The 20,054-nt window shown below is 43.9% G+C and overlaps 1 protein-coding gene across 2 annotated transcripts in view; it reads left to right on the top strand.

The window, feature by feature from the left end:
• Positions 1-550: 550 nt before the first annotated feature.
• GPCPD1 (glycerophosphocholine phosphodiesterase 1) overlaps positions 551-20,054 on the top strand; it is an 80,972-nt gene continuing 61,468 nt past the window's right edge. Inside the window, exons 1-5 of one of the 2 annotated variants that reach the window (XM_066595669.1) lie at positions 551-704; positions 891-972; positions 13,633-13,723; positions 16,637-16,721; positions 19,135-19,210. In XM_066595669.1, coding sequence (XP_066451766.1) covers positions 924-972; positions 13,633-13,723; positions 16,637-16,721; positions 19,135-19,210 — 301 coding nt within the window. In that variant the 5' untranslated portion in view covers positions 551-704; positions 891-923. Of the gene's footprint in view, positions 794-890; positions 973-13,632; positions 13,724-16,636; positions 16,722-19,134; positions 19,211-20,054 lie in introns of both variants that reach the window. The other variant, XM_066595667.1, reaches the window with a different exon arrangement.

The following is a 20,054-nucleotide window of genomic DNA, read 5'->3' as shown; positions in this document are numbered from 1 at the left end:
AAATAGAGCTTATTTGATGTTTTTTTGCACTGCTGAAACTGCGCACCCAAAATACGGATCTATGAACGAACCCATGGGTTCTATTCGCTGTGTATTGCGCGCATATATATGCGGGTGAAGCCTTAAAAGATGCTGAAAAAAATTGGGCTTGTTTCAGGTTTTTTTCGTCGACATGAGAACGTATGGCATACGGGGAAAGAAAACAAAATGGCCACATGTACTGAATACGGAGGTCACACCACGGTTTTTTTTTTTTTTGCGGTCACAACACTGAATTTTTTTTTTTCAACACAACGTGTAAAAAATGACTGAAGCAAAATAAAACATTCCACTAAATCACGTTTATTTTTCCTAATTGAAAGTACGTCGCAAATGTCTCCCCATTCTCATCACTAAATCCCATTTCCTGTCACACTAAAAGGACAAAACAACCGCTTCGCAAGAAACGGCGAAACCGCCAATCAGCCGGCAGCCAATCACAGACGTCGTTTCATTCCTGACCAACGAGGAATGATAACAGCTTGCCTACTATTGGTTACTGTCCCGTCGCTCCGCTATTGGCTGTGGTCGGGAGGTGGGCGGAGCTTGATGCGACAGGCTAGAGAATGGCTCTGTTGCTAGATGCTGTCACTGTTTCCGGTGCTGAGTGCGGTGCGCGCGGCTGAGCGGCTTCATACCGGTCTGGACCGGCTCGGCTGAGGGAGGTACGTGACGGCCGGCTGCGGGGAAGGGCCGTTGTCCTGGTGCTTCCTCATCCCTCGTCAGCCGGTTGTTTCTTTCTACTGCCCGAGTGGTGAGTGTCTAGTCAGCGCCTGTCCTCGGCTGACCCGGCATTGTGACTCCTGGGCTGCAGGTTGTGGTATTTATGCGCTAATTTTGCTGTTTTTCAGCTTTTTATGTGGACGCCGTAGCAGACCGTCATCATGCTCTCCTGCCAAGTCTCCTTCCAGGTCCGAGGGGCCACGGAGCCAGGTAATGTCACGCTTCCTCCTCCGCAGTCATGGGGGGCAGTATTGGTACGTAAATGTTGATTCTGATGCCAAATTGTATACGGTTTTCGCCTGAGTGTCACGGTCCTGCTGTAATTTAGTGCAGCGTGTGGCATTAATGCTTATCAGCGCTTATCGCATATGTGATAACGCCTTGGCGCAGGTAGCTTTAATAGCCGTGCCGTGTTTTCCACAATATCTCGCGGCTGGATGATACAAAAAAAAAACAAAATGCTAACTTTTCTCACATTTTATTATTAAGCATCAGCCCGGCTCAGACGGATGCAACAAGTACGTGATGACGCGGCGATCCAATCGCCGTGCGCTATCTTGGAGTGTATGCATGCGTGATACACGCCAAGATAGTGATCTTTTTTTTCTAGCGCAATTTTTTTGTTCTGCGCCATTTGTGTAAACTGCAACACAGCCACCCGTGGGGGATGGGTACCGTATATTTCGTGCGCAGAATGCGCCATATCGACACGGTCGGGCGAGCCCAGACTAACTCGGTAAAATATTCGCTCACTTTACTGAGAATGAGTCTCCCCCCCCCCCCCCCCCCCCCCATTAAAGTAGAGGGACGAACGTAACAGTGCAAGGGAAATGGCGCTACGGTCGTCATAATTCTGGTGCAGACCGTTATGCCTTTTTTTTCTTACTATGTAATGTGGGCCTATAGGTTACACGTATATAGTATGGACAATTGTTTGTGACATTTGCGCCATTTTTTTGGTGTGAATTGTAAGTTTTTCGGTCTACTGTGTGTTTGTTTTTTACTTTTTAAAGGGGTTGTCCCAAGTTATAAAGTTATGTGTCAGGATATAACTTTATGATCGGGGGAGGGGCTCGACCAATGAGACCGCCACCGGTCCTAGGAATGGGGGTCCAGTTAGACAGCGCTGGAGATTGTTCACGAGATTGTCCTCGGTTATCTCCGGCTCTGTCGTTGACGTGAATAGTGCGGTGGCATGCTTTCGTGACTTCAGCACCGTTCATCGAGGACCAACCGGATCCTGTTCTTGGGATCGGTTGGGGTCCCAGCGGTCGGACCCTCCCTGATCATAACGTTTTCCTGTAGATGGGCAATAACTTTGTGGCACAATCCCTTTATACTCTGTTTCCTACTTCCCTTTTATCATTTCCGTTGTTTAGTGTTGTCATAGGAACGGAACAACAAAATAACGTAAATGTCTATAAAGGGGTCTGTTGGGTTCCGTCGCGCTGCCTGGCGTCTTACCGGACAGAATCCGGTAGCGCATCCTGCTATTATTTTTGAGATTTTAGACTGGATGTGTGCCGGCGCTCCCGGGGCGAGTGTGAACATATATAGACCCACCGTGCGCACATACACGTGGAAGGGGGCGAATTTTGGATCTTGAAAACACGGCATGTTTGTGCGTTTACACCCGTGTGAGCCTGGGGGTCCCCAGCTCCTAACCTATTGTATGTGGGGTCTTACTGCCTGGAACCTTAGTGATCAGTTTACCAGGGAAACTCTAACATCCTGTGCGATATGAACAGACACCAATCGTCCACCAGATTAAAGACCGCTGTCCGCTCCGGCTAATAGAGGGGGTCCTAAAAAGGGCACCACATTTCAGTCTCCTTCGGACCATTGGCTACCACAAGGAATACACAAACGCTCCTGCCCAAAAAATGCAATAATTCTATAAATATTTGTTTTTAAAGCCTTAGGCTGGGTTCGCACAGGGCGGATTTGCCGTGGAAATTCTGCATGGCAAATCCGCCTGCGGCCGCTAATCTCGGGCTTAGCCAGCCATGTGGACGAGATTTCTCAGAAATCTCGTCCATACGGGACGGCCAATCCGCTGCGGTTAATCCGGCCGAAGCTGCGCGACCGCCGCTGCGGCTTTAGAATATGCAGCATGTCTATTTATTTTTTCATTCCGCTGCGGCCGTGCTCTCCTCTATGGGAGCGCCGGCCGCAGCGGAAGAGTGAGCGGCCGGGCCGCTTCAAAGCCGCCGTGAGTTTTTCCGCGGCGCTTCTCCTGGCGGAAATCTTGCGCTTTTTGCTGTGGCCAAACCACGAGATTTCTGGCGGGATTCCGCCCCGTGTGACCCCAGCCTTATAACAACACCTGCTGTGTGAGACACGCCACTAGTATGTAAATAACTTGACTCCCCACAGGAGCTGAGATCAGACCTCCCGGCATGCCCCACGTCTCCCCACATTATCGGGATGTGAGAGCCTGGAGGTATATACTCGCATGTATTAATGTGGTAGACGCTGTACTAACGAGACGTCACGTTCCGGCACTATGTGCTGCCGTTGGGGGTCATCTAACATGAGAGCGCACCTTTGTTGTAAAATTAATGTTAAAAAACAGCTGAGTAGCCCCGGACACTCATACAGCGTCTGATAAAGGTTACATTAACAATACATGTTAAATCCTAAAGAAACAGGAGAATCTGGGATGTCAAGTTCTGAAGTTCTTGGACACGTTTTAGCAAGAACTACAACATCAAAATAATCTGCCCCGGAGATAGTCGGGTCATCGGCTATCTCAAAAAGTTAGTCTATAAAACTTTCCCACGGTTGTCTATGAACTCGGCCAGCTCTCCCCTCCTTTTTCTTTGCTTATTACATAACTGCTCTTCTATATATAATATATATTACAATACCGTGTGTGTACAAGGGTGACGCAACTTGTAATGTGTCTGTAACCTTTTATCTATTCAAGTGACACTGAATGGCTATGAGCGATGTTATGTAGGTGTCCTATTACACTGACTGTCGGGCCCTTAAAGGGAAGCGGTCGGGTCCCCTCAGGAATATCTAATCTAAAAAGCCCACAGGGTTTTTCTTGCACCACACTTTGACCCCTTTGTTTTTGGCCTTGGGTGAATAATTTTGCTGTCATTAGATTTGTGACCTCACCAAAGCCATCAAATTTTGAGTTGGATACATCGAGCGACCTGTAAGCCCAGGTCAAAGTTGCTGTTAGGTCTAGCGAAGCTGCACCACTAGGAAAAGTGAAGCGGTGCTGAGCAAGCGCAGGACGTGAGCAGCGAGGAGAGAGAGGGAAGCAGGACCGCTACACGCAGGTAGATGATGGTCTACAGCTCAGTGACTGTGTTCTCTCTTTCCGTAGTAGATCCAATCTGTACACAAGATATTACCGCAGGATACTCCAACTATACTGGGGGCTCCACAGTAAAGGCCCATTTACACCAGCCGATGATCACTAATCGTCGATCGTTTTAGCGATAATCGTTGCGTGTAAATGTGTGCCCACTGTGCACTTTTCGGGCACTACTAGCTGATCATTAAATTCACTCCAATCTGAAAATCGTCTTTCAGCCTTATCAGCAGTTTTCCATGGGGAGTGCCCCCCCCATGGAAAACTTCAGCTAAGGCTTCATTTGCATACCTAATTGCTCTTAAGTAGCTACTTAATAGTTTATTCAAAATGATCGCTCAAAGCTGTCACTCAAACTGTCGTTTGAGCGATCTTCGGCCCGTGTAAACCAGCCTTTACATATACTATACTAAGTGGTGTAATATACATTAATTTACTGTTGTCATGTCCCCAAATCGTGGAAGACCAAGCCAGGGGCGGCGAACAGTTCAAGCCGAATTCTTGGCTCGACAGTTCCTAAAACATCTAGTGTCTGTGTCTGTGTGTTTTTATACTCCCATGATCCAGCGGTATTCTTCTCTGAAGTCTGCCTGTGTCATGCAAATCTAACTTTTCTCATAGTCCTGTTCACGCTCTCTCCCATAGACTTCTTTTAGACAGCAATGGCACTCAAACTGGTCATCTGCTTTTATAGCCCACCCATGCTACGGAATGATGAGGTCAGACGCATTAGTTTGGGCAGCAGCATTGTGTCCAGCTGCAATTTGCTTGACTGTACCACCTGTTTGTTAGCATGATCCTAGACCTCCTCCTCTGACTCCTTTTTAGTTGAGGAGTAGTTCACGTCCCCAGCATCCTCTTATACTGGACATTTTCCTTGATCACACCATTTTCTATATACTATGCACAGTTTCTTGAGAAAACTCTACCAGCTTGGACATGTATGACCTACTGGACCTGGCTTGTCTAGCATCGGCTAGCATACCTTGTTCGCAGTCACTCGGATCGCTGGATTTACCCATTCTAATGTGGATTCACACTGATGCTGAGCCACAGAAGACTTGCGCAATTCCATCCAGTAAAGTTCCAACTGTGAAAGTGATGGTCTATTTAATTGTCGCCATTCAGGGGGTGTATAAGTATATAGGTGTGTAATTGTGAATGTATGGGTAATAAGGAGGGGGGGTATAATGAGGTTGGGGAGTAAGCATTAGAAGTTATTTCCCATCCATACGATAGGGGGTGACCATCTGACCAATGAGGATGCAACTGATGGGGCCTACACTGATAAGACGGGGTCGCTGCGTGAATCAAGTGGCGGTTGAGCATAGCAATATACTAGAGATGGATAGCTGAGCGCTTGAACTTTTTCTGGCACTCCTATTCTCGCTTGCATGGATGTAAACATGCAAAGTCGTCAATCGGCCAAGTGTAAACTTTGGGCTATGGCCAACTACTGAACATTTGTGCAGATTTTGTGTGATAAGCCTCTACTGCTTATGGTACAACAAAGCTTTTAATCAATGTTTAATTAAGTAAAAAAAATTAAGTCGTGTAACGTCAACAACCTTGTAGTTAGTTTAGCGGGAAGTCTAACACATGTTGTGGTCTGCAGTGGGTTGAGGTCTAATCTTAACAATCTGCAGGGAAATGAGTTCAAGCACTGGGACTTCTGTTCCCATTTTCAACAGCAGGGCTTCTTTGTTAAAGTCAGAAAACTAATTTAGGGTCTGTGTAATAATGTCCTTGGACCGACATGTTCTCTGGAGAGTGTTGAAATCATGTTCTAGATGCAGTAATTCTTACTGGAGCTTCAGTATTAGATGGAAACGTGTCATTTTTTTTTTCTGTCATGTACACGAATGCTGCACATTGCGTGCTCTATTCTCTTCCGTGAAAACTGATGCGACTAGGACATGCCTAGAGTTTTAAATGTACATAGCCTTATAGGAATGTGGGACACACAGACGGCGTATAGCCCAAAAAACATGTCCTTGTGCCCTTGGCCTAATAAAACAGTATTCATGTGTGTGGCAGTACCTCTAGCCTGAGGTTCTGTCGCGGATCCAGACACAAGTACCAGGAGAAAAAGCGCAGAATTTTTTTTTTCTTCCATCCAAAAACCCAGCAACTGGGCAGGAAGGTGGCGAACCCCATTATAGTCAGTGGGGTCTGCTGGGCGCTGTTTGGTTCTGTCCACATAAGGAATGATTCAGTCACAGGGATTCCCCTTCCTTGCTCTCCGAACGGAGCAGGAAAGCGAAATCCCCAGCACAGATGTGAAAGCTCCTTAATGTCTCCTAAAAAGGTTGATACTCTTTATAACGACAAGCTGCAGAATGCAAAATTTCGCACTTGAACTTCCCTCTTCATAATCAAATGTGGCCGGAGTGACTTCTAGTAGTGAATATGGTTGGACGATGAGCTGTTACCACCCGATTGTAGTGTTTATGAAGATTGTACCAACCCTAGTGTTTATTGCAAGTTCCCCTCCTATCTAAGCAGGTCCTGGTGTTCCGTTGAGTCACTCGGGTCTTAGGCTCAAATTTTGCATTTCAAGATTATTTGGTCCGAGCTTGCTTGTTTGTCCCAGTTAAATGTGGATGTTTATGAAGAAATGTGGATGTCTACTAGACAGAAACAAACCTAATCTCTATCTTAGGCGTGTAGCCAGCTTTAAAGGGCATGTATTTCTTAAGACAGATAAGGTCATCTCTATAGTTTTCTAAAGTAGACTGCTTGTACAAGGTCACAAAATGGGACCAATGCTATTTCTTTCTTGCTTGCCCTCAGTCAGCTACATTTAACCAGTGTTGAGATCCTTTTACGGCAGAATGACAGAACTAATTGATGACATTTTTACATAAAATTACACGTACAGATAATGGCTCTATATCCCTCATTAGCCAAAGTAAACTTTGTAGAAGGGGAACCGGTTTGTTTGCTCAGGTGGATGTGCGTTTATGCGAGGGATTATCTGGCTGGCGAGATTCCATAGTCTTCTCGAACAGAGTATACAATGTACTCATTATGTATGCAAGGCATACACAATGAGTACATTGTTCACTTCCATCAAGCCACTCAAAATACCTAACGATTTCCACTCAAATGGAGCGAATTTTGAATAGCCATTTTTATGCCGTCTCTAAACCAGCGTTACACGATAAGTGAAGGAATAGTGCATGACTGCCCGCGTTTACATGTAATGATTATCTCTCACTTTCGGCCGTTTGAACCAATTTTGAGCGTTAATCGTTCTGTGGTAAAGGGCCTTTTTAGTTTTTACTTCTGCTAGTAAACAAGTGTAAAAACCCTGCAATCCAAGCAGCCAGCTGACCCATCTAATTTGTTTTACCCTGGTAATAGGAAGAAAGATCAATATACAACTCATTCTAATGGATTAATAACGTTGGAGCCATCTGAGACTTGTGTGAAATCTTCCTAGCTGCACCAGGAAAGCAAGCTTTCTTTAGAGCAAGATAATCCGTTGTTATTCAAGCAGGTCATGCGATGTTACATTTGCTGAGACGCGACCCTGAAGCACTTGGTGTTACCAACGTGAGCAAAACTACCTAGGAAGAAAACTTTAAACAGAAGCCAACACTGTGCCTATGTCCTACATGCTGCAGGGTGATCGCCATAGGGCAGCTCGAAGATCCATCAGCAGGACGCAGTGGCTGCGATGCCCGGAGATTGAGCGATACATAGACGGCTCCTGTGATATTTGTACTAAGGATAGTGGCTCTCAATGAACAATAGAATAATCCCCGTCATGTTAGTGTCCCTTTACACAGAACAAATAGAGTTCAACTAATTAATGAATCATGCAAAAATGAACTATAATCGTTTGCTGTAAACACGGCCAATGAATGATAATTCATTTGCTTATCGTTCTTTTTATGAAGGCATAAAAATCATCGGCCGCCATTTGTAAACCATTTCCAGACTCCTCTGACAGTCAACGATGGACTGAATGAGTTGAATGAGAAAATGGCAAAAAAAATGTATCTGGCGTGTAAATAGATGTCGTTTAAAAATTAGTTACATCGATTAATTCTTTCATGTTAAAGACCTGTTAATTGTAAAAAATTATTATTTTTTTTTTTTTAAATGACCCTTTAATTCTGGACCATCTTTTCTTTGACCTCTGCATAGTGTAATTTCTCCGAGAAATGTGAGTAAATTGATAACTGGGAGTTACCAGTTGGAGAGCGGACAGAGGTACAGTGACAATCAGTGCTGGCAGTGTACGAACACACCTGTTTGACAATTGATGTGTTGCCATTTCTATTGTCCATGTACAATGCTCAGATTTCTAGGAGGGATAACAGGAATGATCCAAGGTAGAGTTCTAAGATGCTTCAGAGTTATTTCATGGGGAATGCAAGTGTCTATCATCAGACAAGTCCGGAGAGGTGACGGGTAGGTTTTCTCAAGTATTTTTTTTTTTTTCCCGCCCTATTCTCATCATTTTTTAGAAAAATGGATTAAGAAGAATTTTGTTGCTTCTCCGTGATTCCTTTATTCCACCCTGATGTCACTTCACATGGCATCTACTTCAATTATAGTAATCACCTCTTTAAAACTTTCTCACCTTAGTTAAGGACGCGGTCAATTACCGACATTGACCTTATTAAAGAGAACTGTGACTGCCAGGACTATCGTTTTTCATGGTACCAGCTGTGTCCTAGAATAACCTTCGTGTTGAAAAACTTGGTGTTCTGAAGGGTAAACACATTTTTTAGAAGCAACACGTATCTCTGAGAAGAGTCATCATTCTAGACTGAATGTTTGGATTTGTTTTAATGGGAATTCCTGACTGTTTGGGTGATGCGATGTCCCGGCCTGCCATCTGGAGCAGGCATGGTGGAGAGTGAGTGGCCTGATGGATCGTGGACATCCTCCTCAAGACCTCCTAAAGATGTTCTGTGGTATCTGACATAAAGACGTTTGCAGTGGATCCATTAAGTCTTTGAATTTGTGATCTGTGGCCTTCAGGGATTGAGCTTGTTTTTCCAACATAGATGTTCAATCAGATTGAGATCTGGGCAATTTTGGAGGCCAAGTCATCACCTTGAACTCCTTGTCATGTTCCTCAGACCATTCCTGAATAACTGTTGCAGTGTGGCAGGGCACATTATCCCGCTGGAAGAGGCTATTAGGTAATACCCTTGTCTTGAAGAGATATACTTGGTCTGTACAGCCTTTAGGTAGGTGAAACCAGTCACAGCCACATGAATGCCAGGACTCAAGGTATCCCAGCAGAACATTGCCCAGAGCATCACGTCGCCTTTGCCAACTTGTTTTCTTCCTATAGTGCATTCTAGTGACATCTCTCTCTTCAACTGTTTGCCAGGGAAGATGCTGGGAGAAAGGCCTGAGGGCCTTAGCTTACTGCTTCATGTGCGTTTTGTAAGGCATTGTCTCTAACGAGACAACACCTTTAAATCTTTTTAGCCAGAGTTACCTGGAAAATACTAATGAAGTCAAGAATTGTATATCAAGCCAAAATGAATGAAAATGGAACTGCCTATATTGCACTTGGTTGTTTGTAATAATAGGAGAAGACAAAAGGCAAATATTTAGTTTTTTTTTTTCTTTGTTGTATTAGAAAAAGACAAAAAAAAACCTTGCCAACCTAGAATTAAAATAAAGGATGGTGAATAAATGTTGCTTTATGAAGTCCATGTGGATATCTGAGCAAGTTGTAGCTCTCTATACTGGACTGCCATTGGAACGCGGTGGCCTAGTTCCAGTCAAGGACACCATCATGGATTGCTAAGATTTGCCCTGGTACAGGATGGGACAGAAGGAAGGCACTCCCAAAGGTCCCCGAATAAATGAACAACATGGACATCATCTCTTCAGTGGGCCTTTGGGAGATAGTCAAACACTCGGCCTTTGGGAGATAGTCAAACACTCGAATTCTCCCATCTCCAACAGTCCCACTGAACAGAAGAGAGCGGTGGTGTGCTTGCTTGACTTACCACTCCATTCATTGGGGAACCCCATTCTCCAAACAGTCAACCCCACCCCTCCCCCCATCAGATAGTTATTCCTGATTCTTTTGAATGGGGAAGACTTAGATTGATGGGACGGCCCCTTTTGTAGGTCTTGCATTGCATGTTGTACCCAAAGCTATAGGTCCAACTATTGCTTACACCAGTGCTCCCCAACTCCAGTCCTCAGGGACCGCCAACAGGTCATGTTTTCAGGATCTCCTCAGTTTTGCACAGGTGATGTCATTATTGTCAGTGCCTCAGACATTGCCACAGGTCTTCTTAGTATAGGATATCCTGAAAACAGGACCTGTTGGTGGTCTCTGAGGACTGGAGTTGAGGACCCCTGGCTTACACGGTTGGCACAAGTTCTTGATCAGAATATTTTTGTCTGGAGATGCCCTAAAGATGACCGTACTGACTAGATGGAAGAAGGCTGATGGTTGAACAAGCAATCTCCTGGTGAACAATCATTTTGCAGATTCAGCCGTATACATTTTAATCTATATTTGTCCAAACTGGCCATACATGTTCAGTGACCTTGGCCAAGAGAAATGAACAATCTTTTTGGGAACCTTATTTCAAAGATCTTCCATGAAAAAAAATCATTGTCTAACAAAAGCTTCAAATGTGACCGATTTCTTTCCAGACAATGGCAGTTTGCCTTTGTTCAGGTATTTTGAGCAGTTATTGTTAAATGTCACCCGTAGAGCTCATAAACTTAGACCCCTGTCCACTGACGTGTATTTGCCGGCGGTTTACTATGCGGCATTGCTATGGAAAGCACCGGCCCCTGTTTACGAGTGGAGAATCATTGCGATTCTCCGCTCGCGGCGGGCAATTCTCAGCATGCTGCGACTTGCCCCATTTCTCCGTGGCCAGCCTATCTATCAGATAGGGCTGACTGGCGGAGATGCGGCGGCTCCCTCGGCGATCTGGCACTTCGTACCGCTGTGGACAGGGGGCCTAATATGTATGGGCGCTCGACGTGTCTGATAATTGTTTTCATGAGCGGAGCAGAACTCTGTTGGCCGCACATTTCCATGGACACGGGGCCTATTTGTACAGTCATGCTCTTATCTTTGTGCCTTAGGCTGATTCTTGCATTTGTTTTAACTGGCTCAGCTTTTATCAATTCTTGGGTCAACTCCGATGTCATCAATTTAAGACCAAGTAAGATTTCCTAGAACTGCATTCCCATGATAAGGGAATTGGTTATTTGGCCCGTTGCCTGATGAATTTGTAGGGAGTATCTTTTATTAAAAGATGTAAGTAAATCTAAATAAACCTATTTCCCAGATGCTTCCTGTAGAACATGCATACAGCTTTGAGTTATTTACTGTGGAACGGGCTACTTTTTACTAATTTTATCTATTACGTAAGCTGTAATTTTGAGAAATGAACACGGGCCAGACTCTGGCGTATTCTCCTGTGACTCAGCCTTCTGCCTGCCAAACAGAAACGCCTAAAAAAAAAACAAACAAGCTAATCAACAGCACTTAAAGGGCTCTCCCAGGCTTCAAAGGAAGTCGTCTCTCGCCTTATTTTTATAGTAACTTGGTATACTTTTACACGTGGAACATGCTGAGGAATGCAGCGGTATCTTATTCCATTCTAGTTCCCATCTTAAGATATCGCCCAAGAAATTGTTTGCGTGCCATATGATAATAAGTTGTGGAATAAACGATGGGCGGTCCACTTATGCCAGCGGTCCGGGTCCTCTTTCCATCTATTCAACGAAACATTGCTCCTTGCTTGCTGAGGGATGTCTCCAGCTCTGACTACTGAAGACTCCATATGTTCCGCCCTCAAAACGCTTTTGCTACACTGACAGCCTATGCATGTGATACAGTCCAGCCCAAGGGGGGAATCTGAGTACACAAACCAAGGCTTTGATGGTGGAACACCAATCTTAAAACCTCATGCAGCAAGGGTTTTTTTTTTTGACTAGGCGAGGAGATAGTCCAAACCACTGGCAGAGATGGACTGCCCATTGCATGATCCATAGATTATTAGCATACTGCGCTTGAACAATTTCTTGGACAATCTCTCGAGAATGGAGCCGGATTGGAACAAAATAAAGGTACTGCTACACCCCTAGGATAGTTCATCAATAGCTAATCGGTGAGGTCCACTGCCTGTAGTCCCAGCTCATCAGCTGTTCTTTGGGCCATATATCACCCTGTATGGAGCAGGAAGCAGATAGCACTGTACATGGTGAAGTGGCCTGGTATAGTATTGCAGGCTCATCTCCTGTTCATTTCAACAGGAGCTGTGCCTGCAATACAGTGCCAGGCAAATGCCAATGGGAGTCGTTTGTTTCCTCTTTCTTGTGCTGCAGAGGAGCTTAAAGGGGTTGTCCCGCGCCGAAACGTTTTTTTTTTTCAAACCCCCCGCCCCCCCGTTCGGCGCGAGACAACCCCGATGCAGGGCTTAAAAAAGAACACCGCACAGCGCTTACCTGAATCCCCGCGCTCCGGTGACTTCTTACTTACCTGCTGAAGATGGCCGCCGGGATCTTCTCCCTCGGTGGACCGCAGGGCTTCTGTGCGGTCCATTGCCGATTCCAGCCTCCTGATTGGCTGGAATCAGCACGTGACGGGGCGGAGCTACACGGAGCCGGCATCCTGCACGAGCGGCCCCATTGAGAAAAGCAGAAGACCCGGACTGCGCAAGCGCGGCTAATTTGGCCATTAGACGCCGAAAATTAGTCGGCTCCATGGAAACGAGGACGCTAGCAACGGAGCAGGTAAGTGAAAAACTTCTTATAACTTCTGTATGGCTCATAATTAATGCACAATGTACATTACAAAGTGCATTAATATGGCCATACAGAAGTGTATAGACCCACTTGCTGCCGCGGGACAACCCCTTTAAACAACATTCCCCAGCATGCATTGCATATGTAGAGTATGCTCCTCCCTCTTGCCCAGCTTTCTCTATTCACCTTGTACATGTGTTGAGCCAGCTCAGTAAAGCGGGTATCCTGCATGCGAATTCCTTGCAGTGAAACAGACGCCCCCTGAGGGGTGTATCATTTGCGAAGTACTGTATGCTTATCTTCAGCTATTAGAACTTGTGATTGGGAGGAAAGCACTACATGACCTGCAGCAACTGTCGGTGAAGTACTCGTTGGGACAACTTATGACTGCTGATTTGTAAACTTTTTTAACCCAATTAAGAGACCCTTTTAAGGTTTAAGTCACACCAATATAAGAGATGGAAGAATATTTTGATCACTTAACAATTATCTATTTTTGTGCCCTTCCATCAATGTAGCAGTGTTTTCCCTTGGGAGTTTTCACAGCCAATGGGGAAGAAAAGGTTTCACCAAAGAGCCATTAAATTGGTGATTTGCAATGGAAAGTGTGCTGCTATTACTGTACTGCCTATTGTATAATTTAGTTTCCCCTGACTCTTGGATAATTATGCAAACCTTAAATGACTTCTGTGGAGCTGCGCTGCACTTGTTCCATATTGAAATTGAACACAGATGCGCATGGGCATTAAACCATATAAGTGAAAAATCTTATGTTTTTTCAGATGAAGTCATTGCACTTTGTGGAAGTTGTGATATTTTAGGTGCCTGGAAACCCCAAAATGCTGTTATATTGCAACCTGATGCAAATGATTGGTAAGTAATATTATGACATTCTGACACTTAACTACTGCTGTGGGGAGGGAGCACTATGAAGCACCTTACTACTGATATGGGGGGTGCGAGTTTATGGAATACATTACTACTGCTATGGGGGGGGGGGGGGGAGAGTCTATGGAGCACATTACTACTGCTATGGGGGAAAGCTGAGGAAGGGAGTACTATAGGCAGGCTGTAACGACCCTGCAGGGGGGCTATGGAGGAGAACACTTTTGGGGGGAGTTGTGATGTGGGGTGTTGACTGAACATGGGTAGCTCTGATTACTGCAGAGTTGAACCCTATCATTCATTTGTAAATTACTTTGAACCCCATTCTTTTACATACAGTAAGTGACAATTGAAGGGGTGAAATCTGCGGATGTGTCGCAAAATGCAGATTTTGATGTGTTTTTTGCTGCAGATTTTGGTGTAAATTTTCCACTGCAAAAATGTGCACCAATTCCGCTGCATGTGAAGTACCCTAAGGGAGCGTTCCCTAAGGGAGCGTTCCCACAATGTTTTACCCCATGCTGTGGGATTTAGCTAGTGTTTACGTCACCGGTGATGATCATTGCGATGCCACCTCCAAATATAACAGAAACCAATAGAACCAGTCACTGCCATTAGTGAAAGAGACCCCACTTTAGTGTCTTTTGGCTGGGGTTCCATGAGTTTCCGATATATTTGGAGTACAGAATAACCTCGCTGACCACACTATTCTATGGTCCAAATAAGAGATGAAGATGTCAAATGACTCCAAAGTGGTATCTAGTTCACTAATGACAATGAATGTTTCCGTTCGGGGATTCCATAATCATGCTGTTTTTGGCACCTTTGATAAAACCCCCTGACAATCCTGCAGCACAGTGAAAACATTGTGTGAATTGTTAACAGCTTTGGGGGCCACTAAACCAACAGCGTGCCTTCATACAGCTGGATTTAAAGGAACCTGTCACCTAACTATATTATGGTGCTGTTGAGCGAGGTAACAGGGAGTCGGGTGATGTATCTTTAATATTCGCCTGCAACCCGGAAGTGTCTGTGTCTGTGTGTGTGTGTAATATAATGCAGCACCCGTGTCCCTGTTACTTTGACTAACAGCACCATAACTTAGTCTATGGTGCTTTAGGGAGGTGACGGGTTCCCTTTTAACTTTCTAAAGAAGCCCTTATGACAAGTGTCTGTCACAGCATCATCTAGAAAAGGGGGTTATAACTTAGCAGAAATAAGTCCAGGATTCTCCTCCTCCAGAATCAGGAGTATGTGATGCTGAGGAGAACAAACCTTCTTCACTGAGCATGCCGATGCCACTGGAGAGAATTGTTATAACCCTCTTCTCTGGATAATGCTGTGATAGCTGCTTGGCACATGGACATGATTAGAAAGTTAAATCCAAATGTATGATGGCACGCTGGCGGTTTAGTGGCCTCAAAGCTGTTGACAGATTCCCTTTTAGCTTGTACTAATAAGAATTGTATGGGACAGTTCTGATCCGTATATATTAAGGAATTGCTGAGCAATGCAATTGCCTTCTGGGAAAAAATGCATTTGTGTATTCTTTTTAGCTTGCTTAGTAAATAAACAGAAAATCAAGATTAAAATTGAGAATCAAGAAAATATTGGGGGACAAAAAAAATCGACATTTTAATTTTAGGCCATATCACTCAGCCCTACTTTAACCCATTTAGGACCAGGCACTGCAAATATACAGCGCCTGGTCGTGGGCTTAAAGCCCAGCTGTATGTAAAATTACGGCTGGGATTTAAGCCTCCTGCCCTCTGCAATCAATCAGAGGCAGGACGGGTTGTCAGCTGTTAGTCACAGCTGATAACTCCCCCCCCCCCCCCCCCCCCCCCCCCGAGGAGAAGGCAGGAGGGGTATTTAACTTCCACTACAGGAGCCCACGTGACCGCTGCTATAACAGAGCTGCAGGGTCGTAGTAGACTCTGACCAGCTCTGCCAGTGACTAATGAATGTTACTACAGGGGATGTATTTTTCCCTGTTACTGGGGCTCCTATAGATGCAGTGGAAAAATGTCAAATAAAAAAAGAAAATGTAAATGTCGGACAGGAGGTCTTATGACGTCATAGGGGACATAGATAGTAAAAAACATAATTACATACATCAGTAAATAAAAATTACAGAATACAACAATATATACTTAAGAAAAAATATAACCCAAAGCCGACGCCAACCAAAACCGTCGCCATATGCGCCCTGTAAACCATACATATTATTATATATCAAAATGTCCAAAACAAAATGAGGAACCCGATCCTAACTTTATTTTAGTGTAAATGTACTAATTAAAAAAAAAAAAAATCTTGGAATGTTAAAACTTTTTAAGCTTTTTTTTAAAGCTTTTTAGGCACAATAAAACTAAAAAAGGAAAAAAAAGTCACTGAAAAAGATATTTAAAAAAATAGCCCTATAGGTCACAGGGAAAAAAAAACTGCAAAAATAATTTTGGTAGCTGAAGGATAAAAAAATAAGGCAGTAAAACCACCACATGGGTAAAATCTAGAGATGAGCGAGCATGCTCGGATAAGCCAGTTAGTCGAGCGAGCCTCATTCTTCTCGAGTAACTGCTTTCTTGGCTGAGCGTGCTTGGGGGGGCGGCGAGGGTTGTGGGGGGGGGGGGGGGGAGAGAGTGAGAGATCTCTCTCCCCCCGTGACCGCTCATCTCTAGTAAAATCCCTAAAAAGTGTCTGGCCCTTAAGGGGTTTAATTGAAAATGGATTTTCAGTGAATCATGCAATCTGTTGCAATAGAAAATTGATATGTCACAAAAATTTGTAGCTATAGCACACTGTCTGTGACCATATGATGGAAACGCTAGACAATTATGTGAAATTTTAACTTTTTTTTTTTTTGCTGATTATTTGTTTTTTGTTTTTTTCTCTCTACAGTACAATCTGGAAAGCAAATGTTGCACTCCCCAGAGGACTCAGAGTATACTATCGCTATTTCAAGGGCACTTTTCTGGAGCCAAGGGTATGTTTGTCTTCATTTATTTCCTTCATATAGTTCTCTTTGGACTGGACTGTTTTACATGGTGATTGCTCTTATATGTTAATATTAAGAATCTGCATTTTTCTATATTTTGAAAGCGTAACTAAGGAAGATCTTGAAGGTTGGTTGCAAAGTGGTAGTCCCAACTGGGACCCTCTATTAAGTCCATATAGGACAGCAGGTTTCCAGTTGGAAGAAACCAAACCATGTCCCTAATAGGAGATATAGATGTCACAGAGGAGGTTCCTCTGTACACCTGATCAGAGAGCCAAGGAGTATCAGCAGCTCACACTTTGGCATAGCCACTCACAGCATCAGCGTTCATACCCGTCATGGAATACCTGGAAATGTCATGGAATTTTCTGATTTAATCTAAATACCATACATAGGTACATCACTCACGAACTGAGCTCCTGAGTGCTTCACCTATGTATGTATCTGGATTGGATATGGAGGTCTAAAGCTCTAAAGCCCTATATCACGGAGCAACCACCTCTGCTGATTACTTCCCTCGCAGTGTGAATCTACTTGGATTGCCGCTGACAACGCTTTTCTCTTTCTATTATACGATGGAATTTTCTGATTTGTCATGAATTTTTGCCTTTTGTCATGAAATTTTTTTGAGTCTTGCTTAGAGTCGAATTGGTCCTTTTTTACCCGTATCACTGACAGATTACTTTTTCTTGTATTTAAGTTAATTGACTGCAGTTCTTATGCTAAAGATGGGAGGATGGTTGGGTGATCGACAGAATGAAAGAAGCTGATTTGTCAAAATATTCCAAGTTGTTTTCTATCTGAAAGTAAAGTCTGTTTAAAAAAACAAAAAAAAAAACTTGTGGCAAACTTGCCTAATTTAATTCTGTTATAGTGGTGGTATAGAGTCTAACGTTTAGGTTAACTACTGAAAACACACAAGAATCCCAATACTCAGTCTTACGGCTTATTCACACGTCCGTATATCGGGCGGGTTTTCACACCCGGCCGATATACAGTGTCCCTTTCTACAGGGGGAGGAGGCGTCCGGGAGCAGTGCTCTGAGCTCATGCCTCCTCTCCGCCCCTCGTCACTGTTTACAATGGGAGGGACGGGGGTGGAGCTATGTTCCACCCCCTCTCATTGCAATATATATTATATGTCCGATATACGGACGTGTAAATAAGCCCTAAAAAATACTTGAGATTTCAAAGTGCATTGAATTTTGTTCTCCACCGACCTCTCGTGGTCGGGGGATTTTTTTTATTAAAAAAAGAAAAATAATTAACTGGAAATAGCTTGACTTAGCAGGGTGTGTCTCTTATTATTTTTGAATATAAAGCAATAATAAAATAAACAATAAGGCCGGTTTCACTCGGGCTACAAAATGCATGTATGTGAAGCCCATGGTTTCCAATGGGTTCTTTCACATTAGCGATGTTTTGTAGGCTGCTACATTGCGAGGAAGAAAATTGCGACCTGCTCTATACAGCCGTGAAGTTTTGTAGCCCATGTTTCCCTATGGAGCCTCCTTGTTTATTGCATCGCATGAACTTGCAATTTTCATCCCATGCGATTTTTAGCATTAAAAGTCCAATTAACATTCTTGCTAGAAAGAAATCGCACGAGAAAATTGCGGGTAGCAGCGACGCGACACTACACTTTCCCAAGGAAAAAAGCAGCACTGAAGCTAAAAAATCATGTGTACATAGCAGCGATATTGCAGCGATTTTGTAGCGATATCACTGGCGCCCGTGTGAAAGAGGCCTTAACCTTTGATTGCGTGTATTTCGAGTTCTATGAGTGTCATTGAAAATCAAGATTTTGTCATGGAAAATTTTTTTAAAACCTGTATGAACCCAGAGCATCTTTTTAACAGATTCACTTACCAGATATGAAACTGTTAAAGGGATTATCCGAGTTATACAATTGTGATGTAAACAGTCAGTCTAAGCTTTAAAACAACAAATCGGCTTGCACCCGCCTCTCCCAGTTCCCCGTTGTGTCCAGCGCTGCCTCCTTGTTTTCCCTGTGATGTACTGGTTCCTACAGCCAATGACAGAGTTTAACGATTGCGCACTGAGCTCTGTCATTAGCTGTAGCAGCCTGTGACCTCCTGGAAATACGCTGCTGCAGCCTGTTAACCTCACGTCACAGGAAAGACCCGGGTTGAAGGTGCTGGACACAAGAGGGAGCTGGGAGAGGTCCGTATATGCTGACTTACTGTTTTAGCCCATGGAGAGCCAGTTTACATCACAACTGTATAACTCGGGCAACTCATTCTAAAGTTTCTGTGATACTTGAAAGATTTCAGAGAGCAGTCGCTTGTATACACAGCACATAACTCCTTTGGTATAGAAAAAAAGATTACTGACATATTGGAAAGTTTAATCAATGCAACTATGTCATTTTTAATTTACAGCATAAAGGCGAGTCGTGCCAAGTCATAGTTCACAAGTGGGAGACTCATCTACAGCCACGCTCAGTAAAGCCTTTAGGTATGGTCATCTGCCACATATTAACATGGATCACAGTCTGCTACACCATTCTGTAGATTTCTAAATCCTTTTAGTTACCAAGCTAGAATTGAGTGATAGAAAGGAAGTGACACACCCAACAAAATCTATTTGTCAGGTTTTTGCTTTTCCTCTTATGTTCTTTTTATATAATTTTTCACGCTAAGTATTTGTTCTTCTGACATGTCTGTTTAGGGCCGCCTGCATACGAATGGGTCGTATTCAATGGAAGCCGTCCAAGCGGACACTGCACGAAAATAGAGCATGCTGCGATTTTATTTATTTTTTTATTTTCCTCTGCAAGTGGAAAATCGCATTTGCTTTCCGCTCTTGTGCCAGAAAAAGCGTTTTTCCATAGAATGCTATGGACGATATTTGCTGCGGAACCCAGAGGCGGACACCCGTCCCACATTCTCCAATTTGAATATGCCGGTGTGCAGGCGGCTTTAGTAAACCATTTGATTCTTCACAAAAGGGCTCCAGTTGTCGACTAAACTATCCCCGATGACCCAAAAATATCATTTGGCTCCTACATTTTTAGACTTGGGAGCAGAAGTAACTTTTATATCCTGAAATCCTGTTTTACAGTTATGAGTATAGAACATAATGTCTCTTCCTACAGCCACTATTAGAGGGGAGCATGTGACCTGACTTGTTCAGTACACTATAGGCGCCCTCTACTGGCAGCTGCTGGTAGCCAAAACGCAGAGAATATGAATGTTCTCATTTGTTTTACATGTAATTCTGTATTTCATATGCAGTAGTGTTCACTTTTAATTTGGCCTCCAAGTCGTTTTTTAAAACTGGAAACCTGAATATTATACTA

The sequence above is a fragment of the Eleutherodactylus coqui genome, chromosome 3 (genome assembly GCF_035609145.1).
Source record: "Eleutherodactylus coqui strain aEleCoq1 chromosome 3, aEleCoq1.hap1, whole genome shotgun sequence".
NCBI classification, from domain to species: domain Eukaryota; kingdom Metazoa; phylum Chordata; class Amphibia; order Anura; family Eleutherodactylidae; genus Eleutherodactylus; species Eleutherodactylus coqui.
This window is presented reverse-complemented; position numbering and strand designations above follow the sequence as displayed.